Source organism: Onychomys torridus, chromosome 21, assembly GCF_903995425.1.
Source record: "Onychomys torridus chromosome 21, mOncTor1.1, whole genome shotgun sequence".
Classification (NCBI taxonomy): Eukaryota; Metazoa; Chordata; class Mammalia; order Rodentia; family Cricetidae; genus Onychomys; species Onychomys torridus.
Genome location: NC_050463.1, coordinates 33934916 through 33953511, shown reverse-complemented (window position 1 = coordinate 33953511; position 18596 = coordinate 33934916). Strand labels below are relative to the sequence as shown.

Below are 18596 nucleotides of genomic sequence, written 5' to 3'. Positions count from 1 at the left end.
TTTTTCTTTTTCTCCTCAGGCCCTGGGAATTGAAAGTGAGGATGACCTGTACAAGCTGGTGAACTTCTTCCTTCAATACCGAGCCCATCGATTATCCTCTGCTCAGGTTGGACAGGGTGCAGCTGAGGGAAGCGCTTCATTTCTCCAGAGGTTTTGCTTCCCCACGGGCTCCTGGCTGTCTTTTCACTCAGCCTCTGTCTGTGACGTGTGCCCTGTGTTTTGACAAGGCACATCCCTCCACTGTGTCGTCTTCTCTGGTAGCTATTTGAGGGAATATGGTAGAGTGAGCACTGGCACTGGGTCTGGGGGGCATTGGGGGTGTCTGTGCCAGGAATGGCTAATAGCATTAGTTTAACTACTGCTTTTCCTATTTACAAAGGGCAGAGTGCCTGGGGGAGGGATGGGATGTTGCTCTATATTGAGGCCCAAGGGCTTTCTTCAAAACCAGACTTTAACCACTGTGAAATCTGAATGCGTCACACTCTACATATTTGATCTATCACACTCTCCTATGAAGCAGGGCTCATGTGTAGCACTGTGAATATTACGCTGTAAATAATTTCAGTATGAGATGCAAAGAGCAACTATTCTGGAGAGTCATGTTAAAAGTTACAAGCTTTTAGGGGCTGGAGAGATGGCTCAGCGGTTAAGGGCTCTTCCAGAGGACCTGAGTTCAATTCCCAGCACCCACATAGCAGCTCACAACTGTTTATAACTCCCAAGATCTGACACCCTCACATAGACATACATCTAACACCCTCATATAGACATATGTGCAGGTAATGCACCAATGCAAATAAAGTACAAGTAAATAAATTATTAAAAGTTACAAGCTTTTAATTTAAAAATGTTTTTAGTGGTGTTAGCACCAGGGTGAGTTTCCTGACAGCCTTCAGAAAGAGAGTGCCCAAGGGCTGGGGAATGTAGCTTATTTGGAAGGTACTTGCCTAGCATGCATGGAGCCCTGGGTTTGCTCCATAGCACTACATCAACCATGCATGGCGATGCAGGCCTATTTTCTCAGTACATGGAGGAGGAGGCGGCGGGAGTGGGACAGTCTCATCATCTAGCTCAGGCTGTCCTCCATCACCATCTGAAGTCTGGGATGACAGGTGTGAATTATTACCACCCCTGGACCAGGACCCGCAGCTTCTAACACGCGATCGGCTTTCCTTGTAAGAAGGGCCGCACAAGCGAGAACTGCCCAGCTTCTTTCTGCCTGTCGGATTAACAGCAGAGCTTGACCTCTGCGAACATATAACCGATGCTCTGCATGCTGGCACACTTAAAACCTGGTGGGAGTGTGAGGGCTCTCACCTTCCTGAGGACGGCTTGACGGCATCAAACTATATACTTCACAAATCTCCTAGGATTTTGTTCTATAGATAGATCTTAATACAGAATATGTATCTTATATCTTAATATAGAAATAATCTTGACTTTTTCTTTTCATTCTTTTTTTTTTTTTTTTTTTTTTAAGACAAAGTCTTATGTAGCCCAGGCTGGTCTCTGTGTATCAGAGGATGACCTTGAATTTAAAACTCTCCTACCTCTACCTTTCAAGTGGTGTGAGATAAAGGCATACTCCTGGATACACTGCTTAATGCAGTTGGAACTATATGTAGATTCTAGTTTTCTAAAAATAATTTATTTCATGTGCTTTTGTGTTTTGCTTATATGTATGTCTCTGTGAAGGTGTCAGATCTCCTGAAACTGGATTTACAGGCAGTTATGAGCTGCCCTGTGGGAACTGAATCCCAGTTCTCTGGAAGGGCAGCCAGTGTTCTTAATCACTGAGCCATCTCTCCAGCCCATATATTATAGTGTTTTTTTTTTTTAAATTGCAGCATTATTTGAGTTTCATGCTTAAGGAATGTATTTAATAACTCACGGTGTGCTCACACAATGGGACAGTACTCAACTACAAAACAAAGACCAAGGAAGTTCTTTTATGATTATATGAAAAATCCATAAGGTTGGTTGGCCTGTGAAAAAAGCAAAGTACAGAACATGTACAAAGATCTATATAAAGACAGCAAGGAAGCCAGAACTATGGCTGGGTAGGTAGAGGCACATGTCACCACGCCCAACAGCCTGGACTGAGTTTCTGGGACCTGCGTGGTGAATGAAGACAGCAGATTCCCACATGTTGTCCTCTGATCTCCACACATGTGCCCCTCCCTCACAAATAAATATAATTAAAAGCAAGAAGGGAAGGTATGTATGGGTTTGGTCAGAGACATGCTTTTTTTTTTTTTTTTTTTTTTTGGCGAGTACAGTGGTGTGCACTTGGAATCCCCAGCTGAGGCAGGGGGGTCATGAGTTTGAGACCAGCCTGACCTCTGTGTAACAAGATCGTGTCTCAAAAATAGCTTTTATTCCCCGCCCCCAGGGGACACACTTGCTGCATAAGAAGCTTGCTATCATCAGTGTGCCTGTGCAAAGGTAAACTGAATGCAATGGGATTGGGAGACTGTAAAAGAAAGACTATTTAAATTTAAAAGTTATACCAGAGTTGATTCTGTATTATGAGTCAAAGGGTATTTATAGCATTGGATCACATGACTATCAATACAGTGAACACCGGTGACCTGGATTCAGAGACAGAATGCAGCGCTCATTTCAGGGCCCTGTGTACCCCTTTACTCACCTGCCTGCCTTCTGTCTTTATGTAAGTGTGTCCATCTCAAGTTTTCTGGAAGCTTGCTTTGGTTTCTTCTCCTGTTTCTTGTCACGCCGTGTTTGGGAATCACCAGCGCACAGCCAACCATGTCTCTCTCTCTCCAGTACAGCACCTCCACTCAGCCAACCATGTCTCTCTCTCTCCAGTACAGCACCTCCACTCAGCCAACCATGTCCCTCTCTTCCAGTACAGCACCTCCATTCAAACTAACACAGCGCGCACAAGCCTGATGTCCCAGCTGGAGCGTTTGAGCATGATGTCCCAGGCAGACAGGAAGAGCATGGTGTCCAAATCGGAGCTGGAGTTCACAGAGCAGGGGGTCCATGGAGGCGACAATGAGAGCCTTGTGGACAGGATGTTGAAAGAGAAGGAAGACCTATCTTCCCCCAGGCTCATCCACCCCAATGATGTTCTCAAGATTCTGGAGGCCTTCGTCATGGGGCTGAAGAAGCCCAAGTATGCAGCAGCACGGTAGTGATGGAGGACTTGCCTGAGACCCAGGGGCTAGGAGACTGGGAGGCAATCAGTGGCGAGTTAGTGGAAAATGGGTGGTGAATATGTGCATGCACACTTGTGTGCGCACACACACACACACACACACACACACACACACTTTTTTAAACATCAGCAATTACGTGACTGACTTCGGTACCATGACTGGCATTGCTTGGGAGACTAGGGTGTCAGATGGCGACTGTGGCACCCACCACCTGGTTTTGACTTTCAGGGACACCCGGCCAGTACTGAGAATGAAGAAAGAGATCCAAAATAACTCCAAGGACACCGAGTACTGGGGATCCCTGGCCACTGTCATCCCTTTCTCCAAGCAGAGCCTCTGGGATGCGCTCTACAAGGCCTTGGAGAAATATCAGTCAGTATCAGAGCTTGGAAGGGCTGGGAGCCGGGGTGGTCTATGGGGACGATTCTGTCCGGAGCCACGGCTGTGTCTCCCAGGCTCGTACAGTTTGAGGTGGTAGGTGGTGGCAGGTGGCAGCATCTCTAGTCCCCATCTCCTCGTCTGTCCCTGCTAGCCCGGGAGAAAGGGAAGTGTCCAGTTCTCCCTCTACTTGCAGCCAGAGCAGAAACACCCAGGGCCTGGCTTCGAATCCGTAGAGGACGGAAGACCGAGCTGGCCTCTGTCTGACCTGCTGCTTCTGCCCCATCCCCACCCCCCACAGCCTTGTGCTGACCGACAGGGCCAAGATGCTGATGGAGAATGAGTCTCTGGAGCAGCAGAACGCCGAGATGCAGTCTCTGCTGCAGCAGTATCTCCAGGCCAAGGTGAGTGGCAGGATGTGGGGGGCTGGAGCAAGATCAGGAACCATACCCCAGGAGGGGACAGTTGCCAGCAAGTGCTGTCTAAGGCCAGAAAGCCTGTAACTCTGTCCCTTTGATGTCATGGTACCACTCTGTTGTGACTGCTCTTTCGATTTTTAATTTTGTCTTAATTTTTTGATGCCATGTGTCAGGTAGCCTAGGCTGCCCTCAAACTCCATATGTAGCCAAGGATGACCCTGAAGTTCCAATATCCTGCTTTCATCTTGGGGAGCTGGGGTTACAGGCATGAGGCACTGCACCCTGTGTGTGCAGTACAGATCAAGCCTAGGCCTCTCGTGAATGTTAGGCTGGCGCTCTACAAACTGAGCTACGTCTGCTCCCTCCCCTTCTCTTAGCTTGCATGTTGTAGTTCAGGCTTGCCTTGAACTCATGGCAATTTGTCTGTCTCAGCCTCCCAATCATAGACTCATTCTTAATCTCTCTCTGTCTCTCTCTCTCTGTCTCTCTCTGTCTGTCTGTCTGCATACCATGGCACACATGTGGAGATCAGAGGACAGCATTGGGGAATCAATTTTCTCCTTCCACCATGTGGGTCCCAGGGATAGGACTAGGAAGTCAGGCTTGGCAGGAAGTGCCTTTCCTGCTGAGCCATCTCACTGACTCAGGATCATCTCTCTAAATAGCCCCGGCTGTCCTGGAACTCGCTCTGTAGACCAGGCTGGCCTCAAACTCAGAGATCCATCTACCTCTGCTTCCCAAGTGCTGGGACCAAAGGCGTGTTCCACCATGCCCGGCCATAATTACTCCTTAAAGAACCATACCAAGTCCAGAAGTAGCTTCCAGGTTCCAGAACCCCCCAGGGGTTGTAAAGTCCTAACAACCTGCCAGGGAGCTAGGTAGAAACTGTCCTCCCCGGTTCAAAAAGAAAAGCCAGCCTGGAGATTTGGTGAAGCTCCCAGGAGCATTGAGTTTCTCCCCCTCTGCCAGACCAGCTCCCTAGGCTATGACTGAGGTTCTCGGTGAGTGGGGGAGCAGATTCTGTGCTGTTAGGGTGTCCCCCTCCAGTGATAACTGTAACTCGTTCCCATGGACTGGCCAGGGGAGGAAGGGGAAGTCCTGTGGCCTGGCTGCACATACTCTGTGGCTGTGGAGGGATACTTTCAGGGTGGTGCTGAGTCCCAGGCCAAGAGGGCCATGACAATCTCCAGTCCCTTGTCCAAGTGTAGGGGATATATGGCTCCAACCTGGTCTCAGGTCCCAGGCCACACCTGGAAGGTAGGTGGGGTGAATCTTGGCATCATGGCGGCTTCTTGGCCCATGCCAGGACTCAAGATGTTTGGAGACAAATGGCCCTGTTTCCATGGCTGTTTCTGTGTACAAGAGGATGGAGATGGGGGGGGCACGGATAGACTGAGGAAACAATAGAGAGGGGAGAGGAGAAGTTTAAGGGGATGGGTGGAGAAAGGACGCTCCTGGAAGTCGCTCCCTGAAGTCAAACAGGAAGCCCTGGCACCCTCCGGGACCTGAGGCCTCTCTGCTTTGGAGAAGCAATGCTTGCAGGGGTGGGACGATGGGAGAGCCAGCATCCGCACCTGAGCCGTCCCAGAAAGCGAGAGAACGACCTCCATCCTCTAATTTCCAGGTAAATACTGAACTGCAGATTCCTCCAACCCAAAGCTTCCGGATGCCCGCAAAATAAAGATGTGTCTGCACGCCTGGTGTCTAGAGTTCCCACCTGTCACCCGAGAGCCTGGGCCCACCCTGGGTTTTCCAGAGCTGTATCTGCCTGCCAAAATAAGGCAGCAACAGTCCCCACAGTTCTAATAAAATCTTTGAAAGCTTAGGCCTAATGCCTTTAAGGAGACGAGACTAGCACTCGGCTGCCTTTCTGCTCTTGGGGAAATTGCTGGCTTCTCTGGGGCTTTGGAGTTGTATGCCTTCAGATTATCTCCTAGCTGAAGAATGTTCTCCATCCTTTGGGGGCCTCTGGGTCCACCATGGTGTGTGCCCTATGGGCTGTGGAGGGAGGCTCTTCTATCGGCAGCTGGGCCTGAAGCCTACCTGAAATGCTGCTCCCCCAGTTCTACCATCCCCTCCCAAACCCATCCTCCACTTCGGCCTCAGGGTTTATTTTATTAAGAGAAAAAAAATCACACTCAAGAAAGGAAAAGCAAGCAGCAGACTGGCAGAGGCAGAGGGGTAGCATTCGTAGTGTAGATTCCTGGCTGTGGCTGCCATCAAGCTTCACAGGGCTGCCTAGGGCACCGGGTTCACTCTTGGAGCTTGCATACTGGCTAGCACACACTGGCCCCGAGGAATGGGAAGCCTCAGGCTAGGCTGCAGCCTGTGGGAAGGTGGAGGAGCCAAGGGGAGAGCATGCGCAGGAGCAGCTAGCTGGCTTCTTTGAAGAGAGGTGCGTCGACATCATCGCTTCTGCTGGCGTTTCTGGTGCTTCCCACTTGTTCCTACATTTCAAAGCTTTGAGCACTGCCCCATGTTCCTTGGTTAATTTCCCTGGAGCCTTAACCCAAGATTTGAAACGCCCAAGGGAGGGTTGGGCCCCTGCCACTCTTGGAGTTGGGCAGAGGGAGCATGACGCCTTAGAAGGTGGGGCAAGAGGGTATCTGCTTTTTGGACGCCACCAATTCCAGCTGCTCCAAACCCCAGGCAGGACTGGGGCAAGACCAGGCAAGCGGCAGTTTGGGTGTGGGGTGGGGACGGCAAGCCCAGCAAGCAGGTGTCTTGTTCAAGGCTGGCAGGGGTGGTAGGGCTCCTCAGGGAGTTGGGAGAGAGTCCAGGCCAGGGGAAGGCAAATGAAGCATCCCCTAGAGGGATGGGGGGGGGGCAGGGGATGCTTCATGCTCCTAGGAGCTTCTTGACCATGTAGCCTGGGAGGCTGTAGAGGAAGAGGCCCAGCATCAGCAGCCCCAGCAACGCCAGCACAATCTTGATGATCAGCCACTTGTACCGGGTGCAGATGAGGTACTTGATAGACTTGAGTGGGTTCAGGAACCAGACGAAGGCTGTGTCAGGCCGGCTAGGGTGGGGAGAAGGTGGGAGGGGCCTGTCAGACAGCAGGCATGAGCCACCCACGCAGGGCTCCTCTCTCTGTTCTTCTGCAGGCAGAGTGAGGGCTGGAGCCAGGGCGGAGCCCATAGCTAGTATCAGCTTGCCAGCTTTTAAGCTATGTCCTCTCTGTGAGGCCTCTGCTGCCCCAGCTCTGCCCTGAGCCTAGGAGGCAGTTTTGTCAGGGACAGCCCACCCAGCCTCAACCTGATTGCTTGCAGTCATGAACTGATGCCGAGTAATGGGTATTGCAGGCCATGCATGGTGTTCTTAAGCTCTTGTACTTAGCATTCATTCCATCATGCCGGCGCCTGTCTCCCCAGAGTCTCAGGAACTCAGAATTGCTCAGCCTGCCTGCCTTCCTTCCTTCCTTCCTTTTGGGACAAGGTCTCAATTATCCTAGGCTGGCCTTGTACTATGTAGCCACAGATGACTTTTGACTTATCTGCCTGCCTCTACTAACTGAGGGCTGGGATAACAGGCCTGCATCGCTACCTGTGGTTTATGTATTGCTGGGCATTGAACCCAAGGCTTTCTGCAGTGCTGGGCAAACATTCCACCAGCTGAGCTACATCCCATCCCTAGCTCTCAAACTCTCCCTCTCTGATAAGCCAACAGAGAATGTCTATAGCAAGCATTCAAGCAGCTTGAGTGCTGTGCCTAAGCCTTTCTGGCCTGCCCACCATCAGGGTGCTAACAGGCCCTGCCTTCTGCAGTTTCCTTGCCAAGGTCCCCTTGTCAACCTCTACTGTCTGCCACGTGTGCCACAAGATCAGCAGGCTCCATAAAATGTCACAGTATAAAATCAACGTGTTGGATATACATGTGTGTGCACCATTGGGCACACCTCTGTACGTGCATGGAGGCCAGAGGGGACCCTAGTGCTGTATCTCTCTCCTTAAGCAAGGGTCCCTCTGAACTTGGCAGCTAACAAGCCGAAGAAATCCTCCTGTGTTTGGCCCCAGAAACACAGGATATATTTCTGGTTCTGAGAGTATTAGGTTTCGAAGGTTTGAAAGTCGCAGTGCATGTTTACGTGGATGCCCATATGTGCTTGTGATCATCCGTGTATGCTTATGTGCACGAGTGTGCTTCTGTATGTGTGTGCACTGTGTGCACACATCCGAACTTAAACGCGTGTCTGTGTGTGTTTTGAGTGTGTCCCGCATGTTGACCCAGCCCTTGTCCAGAGGCGGAAGGAGGAAGTACCGGGTGTAGGAGGCTGCGGGGCTCAGGCCCCGAGGATCTTCTTGGCTAGGTAGCCAGGCAGAGAGTAGAGGAACAGAGCGAGCAGCAGCAAGAGGAGGAGCAGGAGCAGGAGCTTGAGGAGCAGCCAGCGATAGGTGTGCCACAGGAAGTAGCGGGCAGACTTGAGAGGGTTCAAGAACCAGATGAAGCTCGTGTCGGGCCGACTGGGGCATTGGGAAGAGCAGATGAGCATAGAGAAAAGTCAGGGGTGGGAACGGGCTTGACAAGGGGCCTCCGCTGAGGACGCCCCACCAGCACCAAGCTGAGTTTTGGGCCACCGAATCTGGCCACCATTGGAGTGCTCGTCCTTGTCAAAAACTAGGAAGAACCGATATCACGGGACTGGGGGTTCGGGACCACGTGGTCAGGGGAGGCTTCCCCGGAAAGGAACAGCTTTCTTTTGCGGTCAGCTCTTCCTTTGGTTCAGAGAGGGGAGGTAGACTTCAGGGTTGAGGGAAGGGGCAAAGTGGGCCCCGTGGAGTCGGGGCAAGAAGACAGAAGGGTCTGGGCCCTCTTTTCTGCCCCCTCCCCCCATGACGTAGTGTGTCTGGGAGTCTAGGCAGGCAGGACACTCACTTGGGTTTTTCTAGGGGGTCAGGTTCATTGCGGGCCAGGCCCACCGGATTCTTCTCAGCCTCCTCTGCTGTTAGTAAGTGTAGCTCCGCCTCCACTTTGCCCTGAAGGAAAGGACAGAAGAGTTCCAGTGTCTAGGCCATGGTGCTAGACCCTCAGTATCCCAGCCTGGCCCACATAGGTCTACACCCTAGCAGGAAGCAGTACCCACCGTGAGCTCAAACTCATCATTCTCATTTCGGGCAAGGAGGGGCCACCAGCCTTTGACACGCTTCTGTTTAAAGATGGAAACCAGGGGTACATCCACCTCCCCAGTGGCCATCTCCATGGTGCACTGCTTGGCTGTCTTAGCGCCCCTCGGGAACCGGTTCAGGTCCAGCTCAATGGCCCCTGTGGCAACATCAGAGTCAGTTTTAGGTGGGCGGGGACTACCCTGCCTCCTTCCTTTCTACCCCTACTCCATTGCTGGGGCTCTTAGCGTAAGAGTGTCTCTAAGCATCTGCCACCTTCATCCCGGCTGTTGTCCATCTACTGACCACACTGTACCAAATCCAGGCTTGCAGATGCAGGTAGAGTTTGGTACCCTGAGGCTCAGGGAAATCTGCCTCCTTAGGGATCCTTGCTGGCTTCCACCAGTATTTATCCTGCCTCCCTAGTATACCCAGAGTTCCTGGTTGCTCCAGTTATGACCCTGAGAAGTAACTGGGGCTGGGTGGTGGTGGTGCATGCCTTTAATCCCAGCATTTGGGAGGCAGAGCCAGGCGGATCTCTGTGAGTTCGAGGCCAGCCTGGTCTACAGAGCAAAATCCAGGACAGTCACCAAAACTACACAGAGAAACCCTGTCTCCAAAAAAACAAAACAAAAACCGAAAAGAAGTAACTGGGCAGATTCTTGAAGAGGCAAGATTCCCCGTGTGCTATCTCTCACTCTGGGGACTAGGTGGACTCCCTCTCCCATGGACTCAGCCTGCCCACCCCTGCCGCTATGGTCTGGGCCCTAGGCCTTGCTCGGCTTGGTACCCAGGAAGTCATCAGCAGAGAAGTGGTCAGCATCCCAGATCTGTAGGGTGAGCCGTGCAGGGATCTTATATTCCGTCTCATCCCAGGAGAACATTGACTCCTTCTTAGACATAACAATCTTCTCTTCAGCTGCCAGATAGTCGAAGGGGAACAGGTATCTCCAGTTGAAGTTGCCCTCACCAGTGAGGGAGTGGTAGTGGACATCTGTGTCCTGCTTGTCCTCCTGCTGGCCCTTCAGCCACCTGCTGGGAGTCACCTGCTCCAGCTCTGTGGCCACACCCCTGGGGCCTCACCCCACCCCAGAACCCCCTTATCCATTCTCCAGGGAAAGTGGGTATGCCCAACTCAGCCTCTCCCAGGGCCGTGACAGTCACCCACCCCCGCACGAAAATGTCACTGGACTTCTCTCCCGTGAAGAAATCGTCATCCTCTAAGACCACCTCATCTGTGTTCCACACGATGACCCGCAGCTCGTACCTGGACAGGAAAAGGGAGGCCCATCAGCAACCTGGGGTAGGGCTTGTCCCAGGTCCCGGGGCCGGGTCAGGGTCAGGGTGGGGGGCTCTTGATATGTTGGTATGAGAAGCCCTGGGGACTTGAGTAGGCTGGGAGAGCGGTGGAGGAGACTAGAAGGAGTTTCTGTCCAGTAGGGCCCTGGTGGGCTAGATCTCAACACAGGCTGAGACGGGAGCAGCAGTCAGTCCGGAGCAGACACTCAAGCACACTGTTGGGAAGTAAAGCTAGGGATGGGGAGTAGGGAGAGGCATGTGGGCTCCTGGGGCGGCTGCAGTGGAGCAGGTAACATATGCTGTCTGTGCATCTCTGGGGGGCCAGGGTTTTGCCCTATTTCTAAGAAGTCCCTAGTTAAGCGCAGTGGCCTGAGGTGGAAGCCCATGGACTCTGGGTTCCTTTCCATCCTTGTCCTCAAAGAGGACGTCCCCTGTGCGTTTTGCTTGTAATTACAAATGAGGTCGTTACATTTCAACTGTAGGAGTGAGGCTGAGTCACCCACTTAAACATGGGTGGGAATGTGGCTCTCTGGAACAGCGGGACACCAGAGTGTCTCTGTGTTGGGTTGGGTTACCCCCTTGTGGTAAAGCCTGGAATAGCAGGCTACCAGGCACAGGTCTGGAAGGTTGTTTTCAGGTGGAGCTGGCTGCACTATTTGCTGTGGCCGGACCAAGATGGAAATACAAGCCCCACCCCCGGTTAAAGATCGTCAAGAAACAAGGGCTAGGGCTGTGGCTCAGTGGTAGAGGCCCTGGGTTCAATCCCCAGGATTGCCAGAAAAGAAAAATCAATGAAGAAATTAAAGATGGCCCCATCAGGGCTTGAAAACAAGAAAACAGACAGCTTTGTATGCCCAGACAGTTGACCCCAAATCTAAGAGCTGACGATGTCCAAGCTACAGTGACCGTCCTGCCACCTTATTGGGGGACACTGAGTTCCAGGACCAAGACCACCTAGGGGAGGCAGGTGGCTTAGCTCCAGATGGGACCCCCTTCCACCCACCACCTCTGGCCTTTTCCAGGCATTCACTCCGCTTACACTGACACAGTCGCCCGGAAGAAAGGCTGGTAAAATGTAGTGATGGCGGTACGGAACAGGCTCTGATGTGTGCCTCTAGGAACACATATGGCCAAGGGCTGTGAGCGCAGGCAGGTGTGGGGAGAGGACATGTCTTTGTGAGGGGTCAGCAAGTGCAGGAGGGTGCTGGGGTGTGGGTCATCTCATTCACTGTGGTCAGAGCAGGTGTTGCCCCACCTAGAACAGGCCCCAAAACTCATAGGTTGGTTTGTGTCTCTCCTAGACGGGACTGGCCACACCTGAGGCCCTAGAGACAGTGACTGACGGAGTGAGGCCTACTTTCCATCCTCGGGGGAGTCTAGGGAAGTAGACGAGGTGGGGTAAGGGGGTAGTGCCCATCCCAGACATCTCACTTCTTGGGTTTCCTGGGGGAGATGTCTAGAGGCGTCCCAGGGGCTGGCATGTCCATGGGGAACATATCCACCCACAGCTCCAGGCGACCCTGAGGAAGAGAGGGGTGTGGCAGATGTCTGAGTGACTTATTCCCTCTGCGCAAGGAGCTCCACTCTCCAGGCCTATCCAAAGCTGCATGCCATCCATCGGATGCAAGGATGTCTTATAATGTCACCCATAGCCAGTGACAGCTTCTGGGGGAGCCAGCTCCCTGATGTGATTCTCAGAACACACACTTGCCATTCAAGTTGGCCTTGGTGGGGAGGCATGTGGGAATACAGTGGGGACACAGGGAATATCACGGGCCCTGTTTCTACCCTTACGATCCCGGGTTGAGGATCTCTAACCCCAGATCCCAGCCATGTGCGCATCACCTGCTCGATGCCTGGCTTGTCAGGGTTGAGCAGCGGCCTAGTCTCCACGTGTTCCGGTACAAGGCGGCAGCCCACTCGGGGGATGTCCTCCCAGTGTCTCAGAGCAGACAGTGCCACGTGCTCATCTGTGGGCTTCTTCTGACCTGTGGATGCAATGGGTCGGTGCATCCACAGGGCCTCTTCAGAACCGGGGGACCTATGCTGGGGCCAGGAGCTTAGGAGCACAAAACCCTAAGTCTTGAGTCTTGACCTGTCTACCTCACCTACATCTTATTGCTAGGGAGACAGGTACAGGAGAGAAAGGCCAAGGGCTCAGTTGCATCACAGGGCCCAGAGAGACCTAATGAATTGGGTTTACTAGGCTTTGGGAAAGGAGTGGGGGCGAGCAGGGGGTGGGGCTTTGAGCCAAGGAGACCTAGGCCCACACCATTACTCAGCCTCAGGAGAGATGCATGACCTTGGGCAAGTCACCAAACTGGAACTTGTTGGGTCTCAGTTTGCTTATTTGGAGAATGGGATATTTTCCTGGCTCGTGGAGATGAATGAGAGAGAGAGAGAGAGACAGACAGACAGACAGACAGACGGCATTGTGTGGGTAAGTGGTATAGAAGAGGGTGTCAGGGCAGTGGCTAGGCTGAATAGAGGGAGCTCTGTATGGAGCAGAGGGTCACTTAGGGACATGTGCACTAGGTCTGGAAGTCGTCCATAGAGAAGTGTGGCTCACTGGTGACCTCTGAAGCCCCTGGAGTGGGGGCCTGCCAGCTGCTTTCGACGCCGCTTACCGTTCTCATCCTCTATCTCTGAAGGCCCCGTGAAGACACGATTGGAGACCTTCACTCTCCCATGGGGACCAAAGTGGGGGCCGTCCACTTTGCCTTCTTTGCAGAGACGAGTTAGGATCTGGCTGGGCTTCATGGGGTCCCTCCAGATATTGTAGCCATGTCTGTGGGAGGAGACACACAGATGTGACGCTGGGTCATCTCAGGCGGCAGCTCTTTCTGGCCAGTTCTCTGCAGCTGGCCATGGCCTCCATCAGCAATGGCCCTCCTGAGGCTCCAGGACACCGGTGCTGCTGGAGGCTGACTCTTCTGGTTGTCTTTGGCCCTGACATCCACCACCCCATCATCCCTCAAGGACTCTTGTGAGGCATCAGATAACCAGAGAGGGAAGGGACTTGACCAGGTCGCTCTGTAAGTAACAGAGGCCTTCCCAGATGCTCAGGAGACATTGTTCTGTCTTCCCTTCTGCTTTCCCCATTCTGTCTCCTTTGTCTTGGAATCCCCTTCCTACCCTGTCTTGGAATATTCAGACCCAGTCCCTAAGGCTGTGCTCAGAGTATGTGGGGTGAAGGCATAACCCAGAACAGAAATCCTCGAATGTTCACCTTCCCAAATTAACACTCCCAAGCAGTGGACATCCTGCCCCTTCCCCACTCCCTGCCTTCAGCCTGGTCCCCAGCCCCTCCCAGCGACCGGTCCCTCTCTGTCCACGCACATGGAATAGGTCTGCGCAATGCCACAGGTGGCCCGGTGCTTGCTGTAGAAGCGGTTTTCCAAGTCAATCTTGGTTTCTCCGATGAGATCATCGGTGCCCACCAGATCCCAGTCATACACGGCCACTGTCAGCATGGACTCCATTGGGAAGGAGGCCTCGATGTCAAAGGACCTGCCAGGCGGGGGTGAGGAAGGGGGTTGCAGGCTGAGATTGGTAAAGGGTGGGGACAGGACTGAGGGTTACGGTGGGCAGAGAGGTTACCACAAGGCCTTACTTCCCAAAGACGGGGTTGAGCTGCTTGGAGATGTAGTTCTCCTTGTCTCGGATGTCAGTCTTGCCTAGCTTGATGGCGATATAGGGGTCTGCTTTGCCATTGATGTCAGCCGGATGCAGGTCTGTGGCCTGGGCAGGGTAAGTGTTGCCTAAGTGGAATCTTGGGTACCCTCGCCCTGTTCCTGAGGGTCCCATGATGTTGAAAAGTGGGGACAGAGGCATCGGGTTAGAGACAGAAGTCTCACTGTGTGGTTGTAGGGAAGTTGCTGCTTCTGGTCCCTGGGACTGCACTTCCTCTCTAGAAAGATGAGGACTAGACCGGTGGGGTCCTTCTGATGTCTCGAAGCTACCTCAGTCCCTCCAGCAGGAGGCCCGGGGTGTGTGTGTGTGTGTGTGTGTGTGTGTGTGTGTGTGTGTGTGTGTGCGCGCGCTCATAGGGAGGGGATGTGAAGGGAGTCTTACCCGGACCACATAGACTCGAACCAGCACATTAATGGGGTCATTGCTTGGGATGCCCTGAAACATTCCATAGGTGGGGTCATAGCCAGCTTCTCGAGATACATCCTCTGGAAGTGGCACTTTGTACACACAGAGGGAACCCTGGAGCAAGGCATAGGGCGGGGGTATAAGGCTGGCTGCAGGTTGCCCTGGACAGGGCCAACTAGCCAGTAGTATAGGTCCACACCATGGCAAGGCCTTAACGCCCAGTTTAGAGGGCAGTGGTAGAGATGTAGAGAAATGGGGTTGTGTGTGTGGGGGGGATCAACAGCTGGGCCATGCTCCTCGCCTGACCTTGAACCGACCCACGATGCGTTCCTCCTCTGTGGAGCCGTCTTCATCATCCCCCGTCTTGCCGCGCAGTAGGTTGAAGGTGTGCAGCCAGTCTTCAAAGTTGTCAAACTCTGACTCTAGCTCCTTAGGGTACACCTGGACAGGCCAGGGGGTCAGGCCTCATGCCAGCAGCCTGCCCCATCTGCTGTTCCTCCCCCGGGCAGGATCTGCTCCCAGACATTCACCTTAAGCTCGTCAATCTTGGCTTTCTTCTTCTCGGGAGCCTCAGATCCCTGGCCAGGGCTCTGGTTTTTCTTCTTTTTCTCCTCCTTTGCAGCCCTGGACTTCTCCTTGCCCTTCATTGGCCCCTTTAGGCCTGGCCCAAAGTAGAAAGGAGGGCTCTAGTTAGCGGAGTGTGGTGTGGAACAGGCCAGGGCAGGCAGCCTGACCCGGCTTCACTACTTCTTCATTTAACTTTGGAGTCTCTCTCTCTCTCTCCTCTCTTGGTTTGAGACAGGGTTTCTCTGTGTGTCCCTGGATGTCCTGGAACTCACTCTGTAGACCAGGCTAGCCTTGAACTCAGAGATCCCCCTGCCTCTGCCTCCTGAGTGCTGGGATTAAAAGTGTGCACCACCACTGCCTGACAACGTTACAGTCTCAATGCATTCCATGAGGAGATGCAGATAGCAGGTCATACCTGGGATAGGGACACAGACTGTTGCCTGCTCTTGGCACGGTGAGTGGGGAAGGAGTTGGATCTGGAGTCAGGGGCTTGTGTGCGGTCCTGTGCCTGCTCCCTTTGTGTGTGTGTGTGTGTGTGTGTGTGTGTGTGTGTGTGTGTGTGTGTGTACATATGTCCTGGAACTCACTTTGTAGACCAGGCTGGCCTTGAACTCACAGAAATCCACCTGCCTCTGCCTCCTGAGTGCTGGGATTAATGATATTCACCACCACATCTGGCATCATTTTCTAGGTATATATTAACAAGATTGTTTCCTATTAGCATTTCCCAAGCTGCATCCAGTGGGGTTCCAGGCATAAGTGCCATTGGCATGCTTAGAAGAAGAGGAAATCATTTAGATAGTATCTTCCTTTGAAAAATTGATGATACCAGTGCTTAAGGGGATGGATCAGAGGGTAAAAAAAAAAAAAAAAAAAAAAAAAAAAAAAAAAAAAAAAAAGCTTTGCAAGTGTGAGGACCTAAGTTTGAACCCCAGGAATTCATGTAAAGACTGGATGCACAGCACAAGTGTCTATCAACCCAGAGCTTCTGTGGGGAAATGGGAGGTAGAGACTGGAGAATTCCTGGAAGCTAGCCTGGCATACACAGAGGCAGGGAAAGCCTGTTTCAAACAAGATAGGAGGTGAGGAGTTACATATGAGGTTATCCTCAGAGCTCCACATGCATGTTGTGGTACATGGGCTCTTATGTTCACATGCAATACACACACACTCATACACACTTGCACGCACACCCATGTAATCAATACTAACATAAAGGCTCTGAGACGTCTTGCACACAAAGGAACCTGCTTAAACCAGCATTTCCTAAACAGACCTGATCACAGAAACCCCTTTCTCCTCCAGAATAGCACTACTGTTGTTCCATGGAAAAGATTATTGAAAACCATGGGTGGAACCAGTGAGGAGGTCCCTTCCAGCTCAGATACTCTATGGTTCTATGTGTCTGCCTGCTGCTATGGTTGCTGAATGGACCAGAGTGGAAACCACAGTACAAGAGGTCCTTGGCTTGATCCTTGGAGCCCAGGCCAGGACTGGGAAGCAGCAGACATTGTTGTGGATGCAGGGATCCAGAGTTCTGGATGCCAGGGGTCCAGGGCTCACCCTCAGTGGTATCCATTTCTTCCTTCTCTTCCAAATCATTTCCAGAGCCCTCATGTTGTCGATGTTGCTGCCAAAACATGAAGGGGCATCTCTGACTCTCCATTTATTGTCCCCGTAGCCAATGGCATCTTCACCTTCTGTTGACTTGTGCATTCGGTCCCCAGGCCTGGGGCTGCTCAGGGCGTTCATGGCACCCTATCTTTGACTCCCCACAGCATCTAGTATGATGTCTGGCTCATCATGCAGATGCCAGAGATCTCTGTGGGACACACGGCTGACGAGAGGGGACAAAGCCAGGAAGATGAACCGTCTCCCAGCCCAAGGAGGGGAGGGTTCTGAAGGGAGACTTGAAGGAGCTGGTTCTTTGGGTTAGGGTAGGAGCTGGAGAGGTGGATGTGATTTCTAGCTGGGGCACCTGCTGCCCCGTTCCTCCTCCCAGCCCATGCCCAGGCCTCACCTCCTTCATTGTGTCGATGGAGGCAAAGTACTTGGACCACCAATCCAGCATGCTCTCATCCGGTTCCTCTTCCTCTGCCTCGTCCGATGTGCCTTTCTTTTTCTTCTTCTTCCTCTCCTTCTCCTCTTCAGCCTGGGGGTTGGCCAGGGCGACCATCCCATAGGCTCTCCTGCTTTCCACCCTTTCCCAGCACCCTGACTGATCTCTTCCCACTCTGGCCATCTGATCCTAGAAAGCCACAGTACTGTGGGGCTACCAATGCCATGGAGGCAAGGCTGTGGTGAGGAGGATACCGTAGCCCCACAAGAACCACAGCCTGCCATTGTGAGCCGCAGGTCAAGGCAGGGTGGCACTCAGGGAAGGATGGCTAGGTCCATGAAGTTGGCCTTCTGACCTGGCACTGGGGTCAGTGAATGGTTCTCTTGCCCTAGGGCCCTCACACAGCTCCCACACTTACCACATCCACCTTGACCACAGCATCAGAAGTCTGTAGGGGGAAGGAACCAAGGAGACAGGACAGGATTGGCCACCAAGAACTGAAGGGGCAGGCAGAAGGCCAGCCCAGGAAGTGAGAAAAGCCGGGAGCCACAAGGGTGGGTGCACACAATGACCAATGCTTACTCTCTGCTGGGAGCCCCCTGCTTTGAGCACAAGGCACGCTTCCCATTCCCAAGAGCAGGCTGCCTGCTAAGGTGACTAAGGGCCTACTTGAGGCTGCTTCTGCCATTTCCTCTGGCTTGCTAGATCCCTGTACCTTGGAATCACCTGGGGGCTTTTTATGAATAATGATGAGTCTGTATGGGGAAGGGCTGGGGAGCTGGGCAGCAGAATATTCAAAACTGAGCACCTGGGCAGCAAGCTCTTCAGGCAGCATCACCCAGAGCTGCAGGACCCCGCTGCCTTCCACTGTCCTTTCTAGAGACCATTGGCAGCCCTGACTCTACTCACTGGCCAGGTCAGGGCAAGAGCATTTTAGACCAGGCCTCAGAAGCGAGGGAATACCCCAGGCTGTGTGAATCGAGTGAGGTAGAGAACAGGAGGCTGAAAATGGGCTGCGAGGGAGCTCCTTCATGGCTCGGAGCAGAGACCAGGCCTCAGGGAGGCTGGTTGCAGGCTGACCCACCCTTCCCTCTCCTACAGGCCTTCCTCTGCTAGGTAGACACCCCCTCCTGGTCCTAAAGCCAGAGGAATAGGCCCTTCCCTGTGGAAATCCTTCCCTAGCCCAGGCTCCAGGGCAATCACTTGGCATGGAAAATGGCCCCGTACAGGACAGACACACCTCTCTCATAAACAGTCCAGTGCCTAGGGGGTCATGTCTGAAGTATGAAATGCTGCAGGTCATCACCTCTGTTACTATTTCTCCTGTACATGCTATCTGTTCATGCACATGTGTGCAATGCTCCCTTCCAGACAGTGCCCTGTGAATCGAGGTTGGCTCTTGACAACTACACTTAGTTAAGTCAGGGTTGCGTGCTCTGGGCAGGTCTGCCTGGCTCTCCAATGTGCCACCTGTGCTTGTGTGTCCCCGGCCAGT

The 18596-nt window shown here is 52.9% G+C and overlaps 2 protein-coding genes across 11 annotated transcripts in view; one reads left to right on the top strand and one right to left on the bottom strand.

Annotated features, from left to right (window-relative positions):
• Drc1 (dynein regulatory complex subunit 1) overlaps window positions 1–5673 on the top strand; it is a 32094-nt gene extending 26421 nt beyond the window's left edge. For 2 of the 5 annotated variants that reach the window (XM_036171141.1, XM_036171137.1), the window contains 4 exons: window positions 20–106; window positions 2871–3154; window positions 3411–3554; window positions 3862–4364. In XM_036171141.1, the coding sequence (XP_036027034.1) occupies window positions 20–106; window positions 2871–3154; window positions 3411–3554; window positions 3862–4063 (717 nt within the window). In that variant the 3' untranslated portion in view covers window positions 4064–4364. Of the gene's footprint in view, window positions 1–19; window positions 107–2870; window positions 3155–3410; window positions 3555–3861; window positions 4365–5603 lie in introns of those variants that run through there. The other 3 variants (XM_036171139.1, XM_036171140.1, XM_036171138.1) reach the window with 3 other exon arrangements.
• A 414-nt stretch (window positions 5674–6087) lies between these two features.
• Otof (otoferlin) overlaps window positions 6088–18596 on the bottom strand; it is a 100653-nt gene continuing 88144 nt past the window's right edge. For 2 of the 6 annotated variants that reach the window (XM_036170932.1, XM_036170935.1), the window contains exons 31-47: window positions 17520–17549; window positions 17063–17194; window positions 16606–16672; window positions 15006–15136; window positions 14782–14916; window positions 14452–14589; window positions 13991–14118; window positions 13717–13887; window positions 13005–13165; window positions 12223–12365; window positions 11809–11897; window positions 10247–10345; window positions 9869–10110; window positions 9060–9238; window positions 8852–8952; window positions 8237–8439; window positions 6088–6998 (exon numbers count right to left, since the gene is read on the bottom strand). In XM_036170932.1, the coding sequence (XP_036026825.1) occupies window positions 8259–8439; window positions 8852–8952; window positions 9060–9238; window positions 9869–10110; window positions 10247–10345; window positions 11809–11897; window positions 12223–12365; window positions 13005–13165; window positions 13717–13887; window positions 13991–14118; window positions 14452–14589; window positions 14782–14916; window positions 15006–15136; window positions 16606–16672; window positions 17063–17194; window positions 17520–17549 (2127 nt within the window). In that variant the 3' untranslated portion in view covers window positions 6088–6998; window positions 8237–8258. The remainder of the gene's footprint in view (window positions 6999–8236; window positions 8440–8851; window positions 8953–9059; window positions 9239–9868; window positions 10111–10246; window positions 10346–11808; window positions 11898–12222; window positions 12366–13004; window positions 13166–13716; window positions 13888–13990; window positions 14119–14451; window positions 14590–14781; window positions 14917–15005; window positions 15137–16605; window positions 16673–17062; window positions 17195–17519; window positions 17550–18596) is intronic. The other 4 variants (XM_036170934.1, XM_036170937.1, XM_036170936.1 and 1 more) reach the window with 3 other exon arrangements.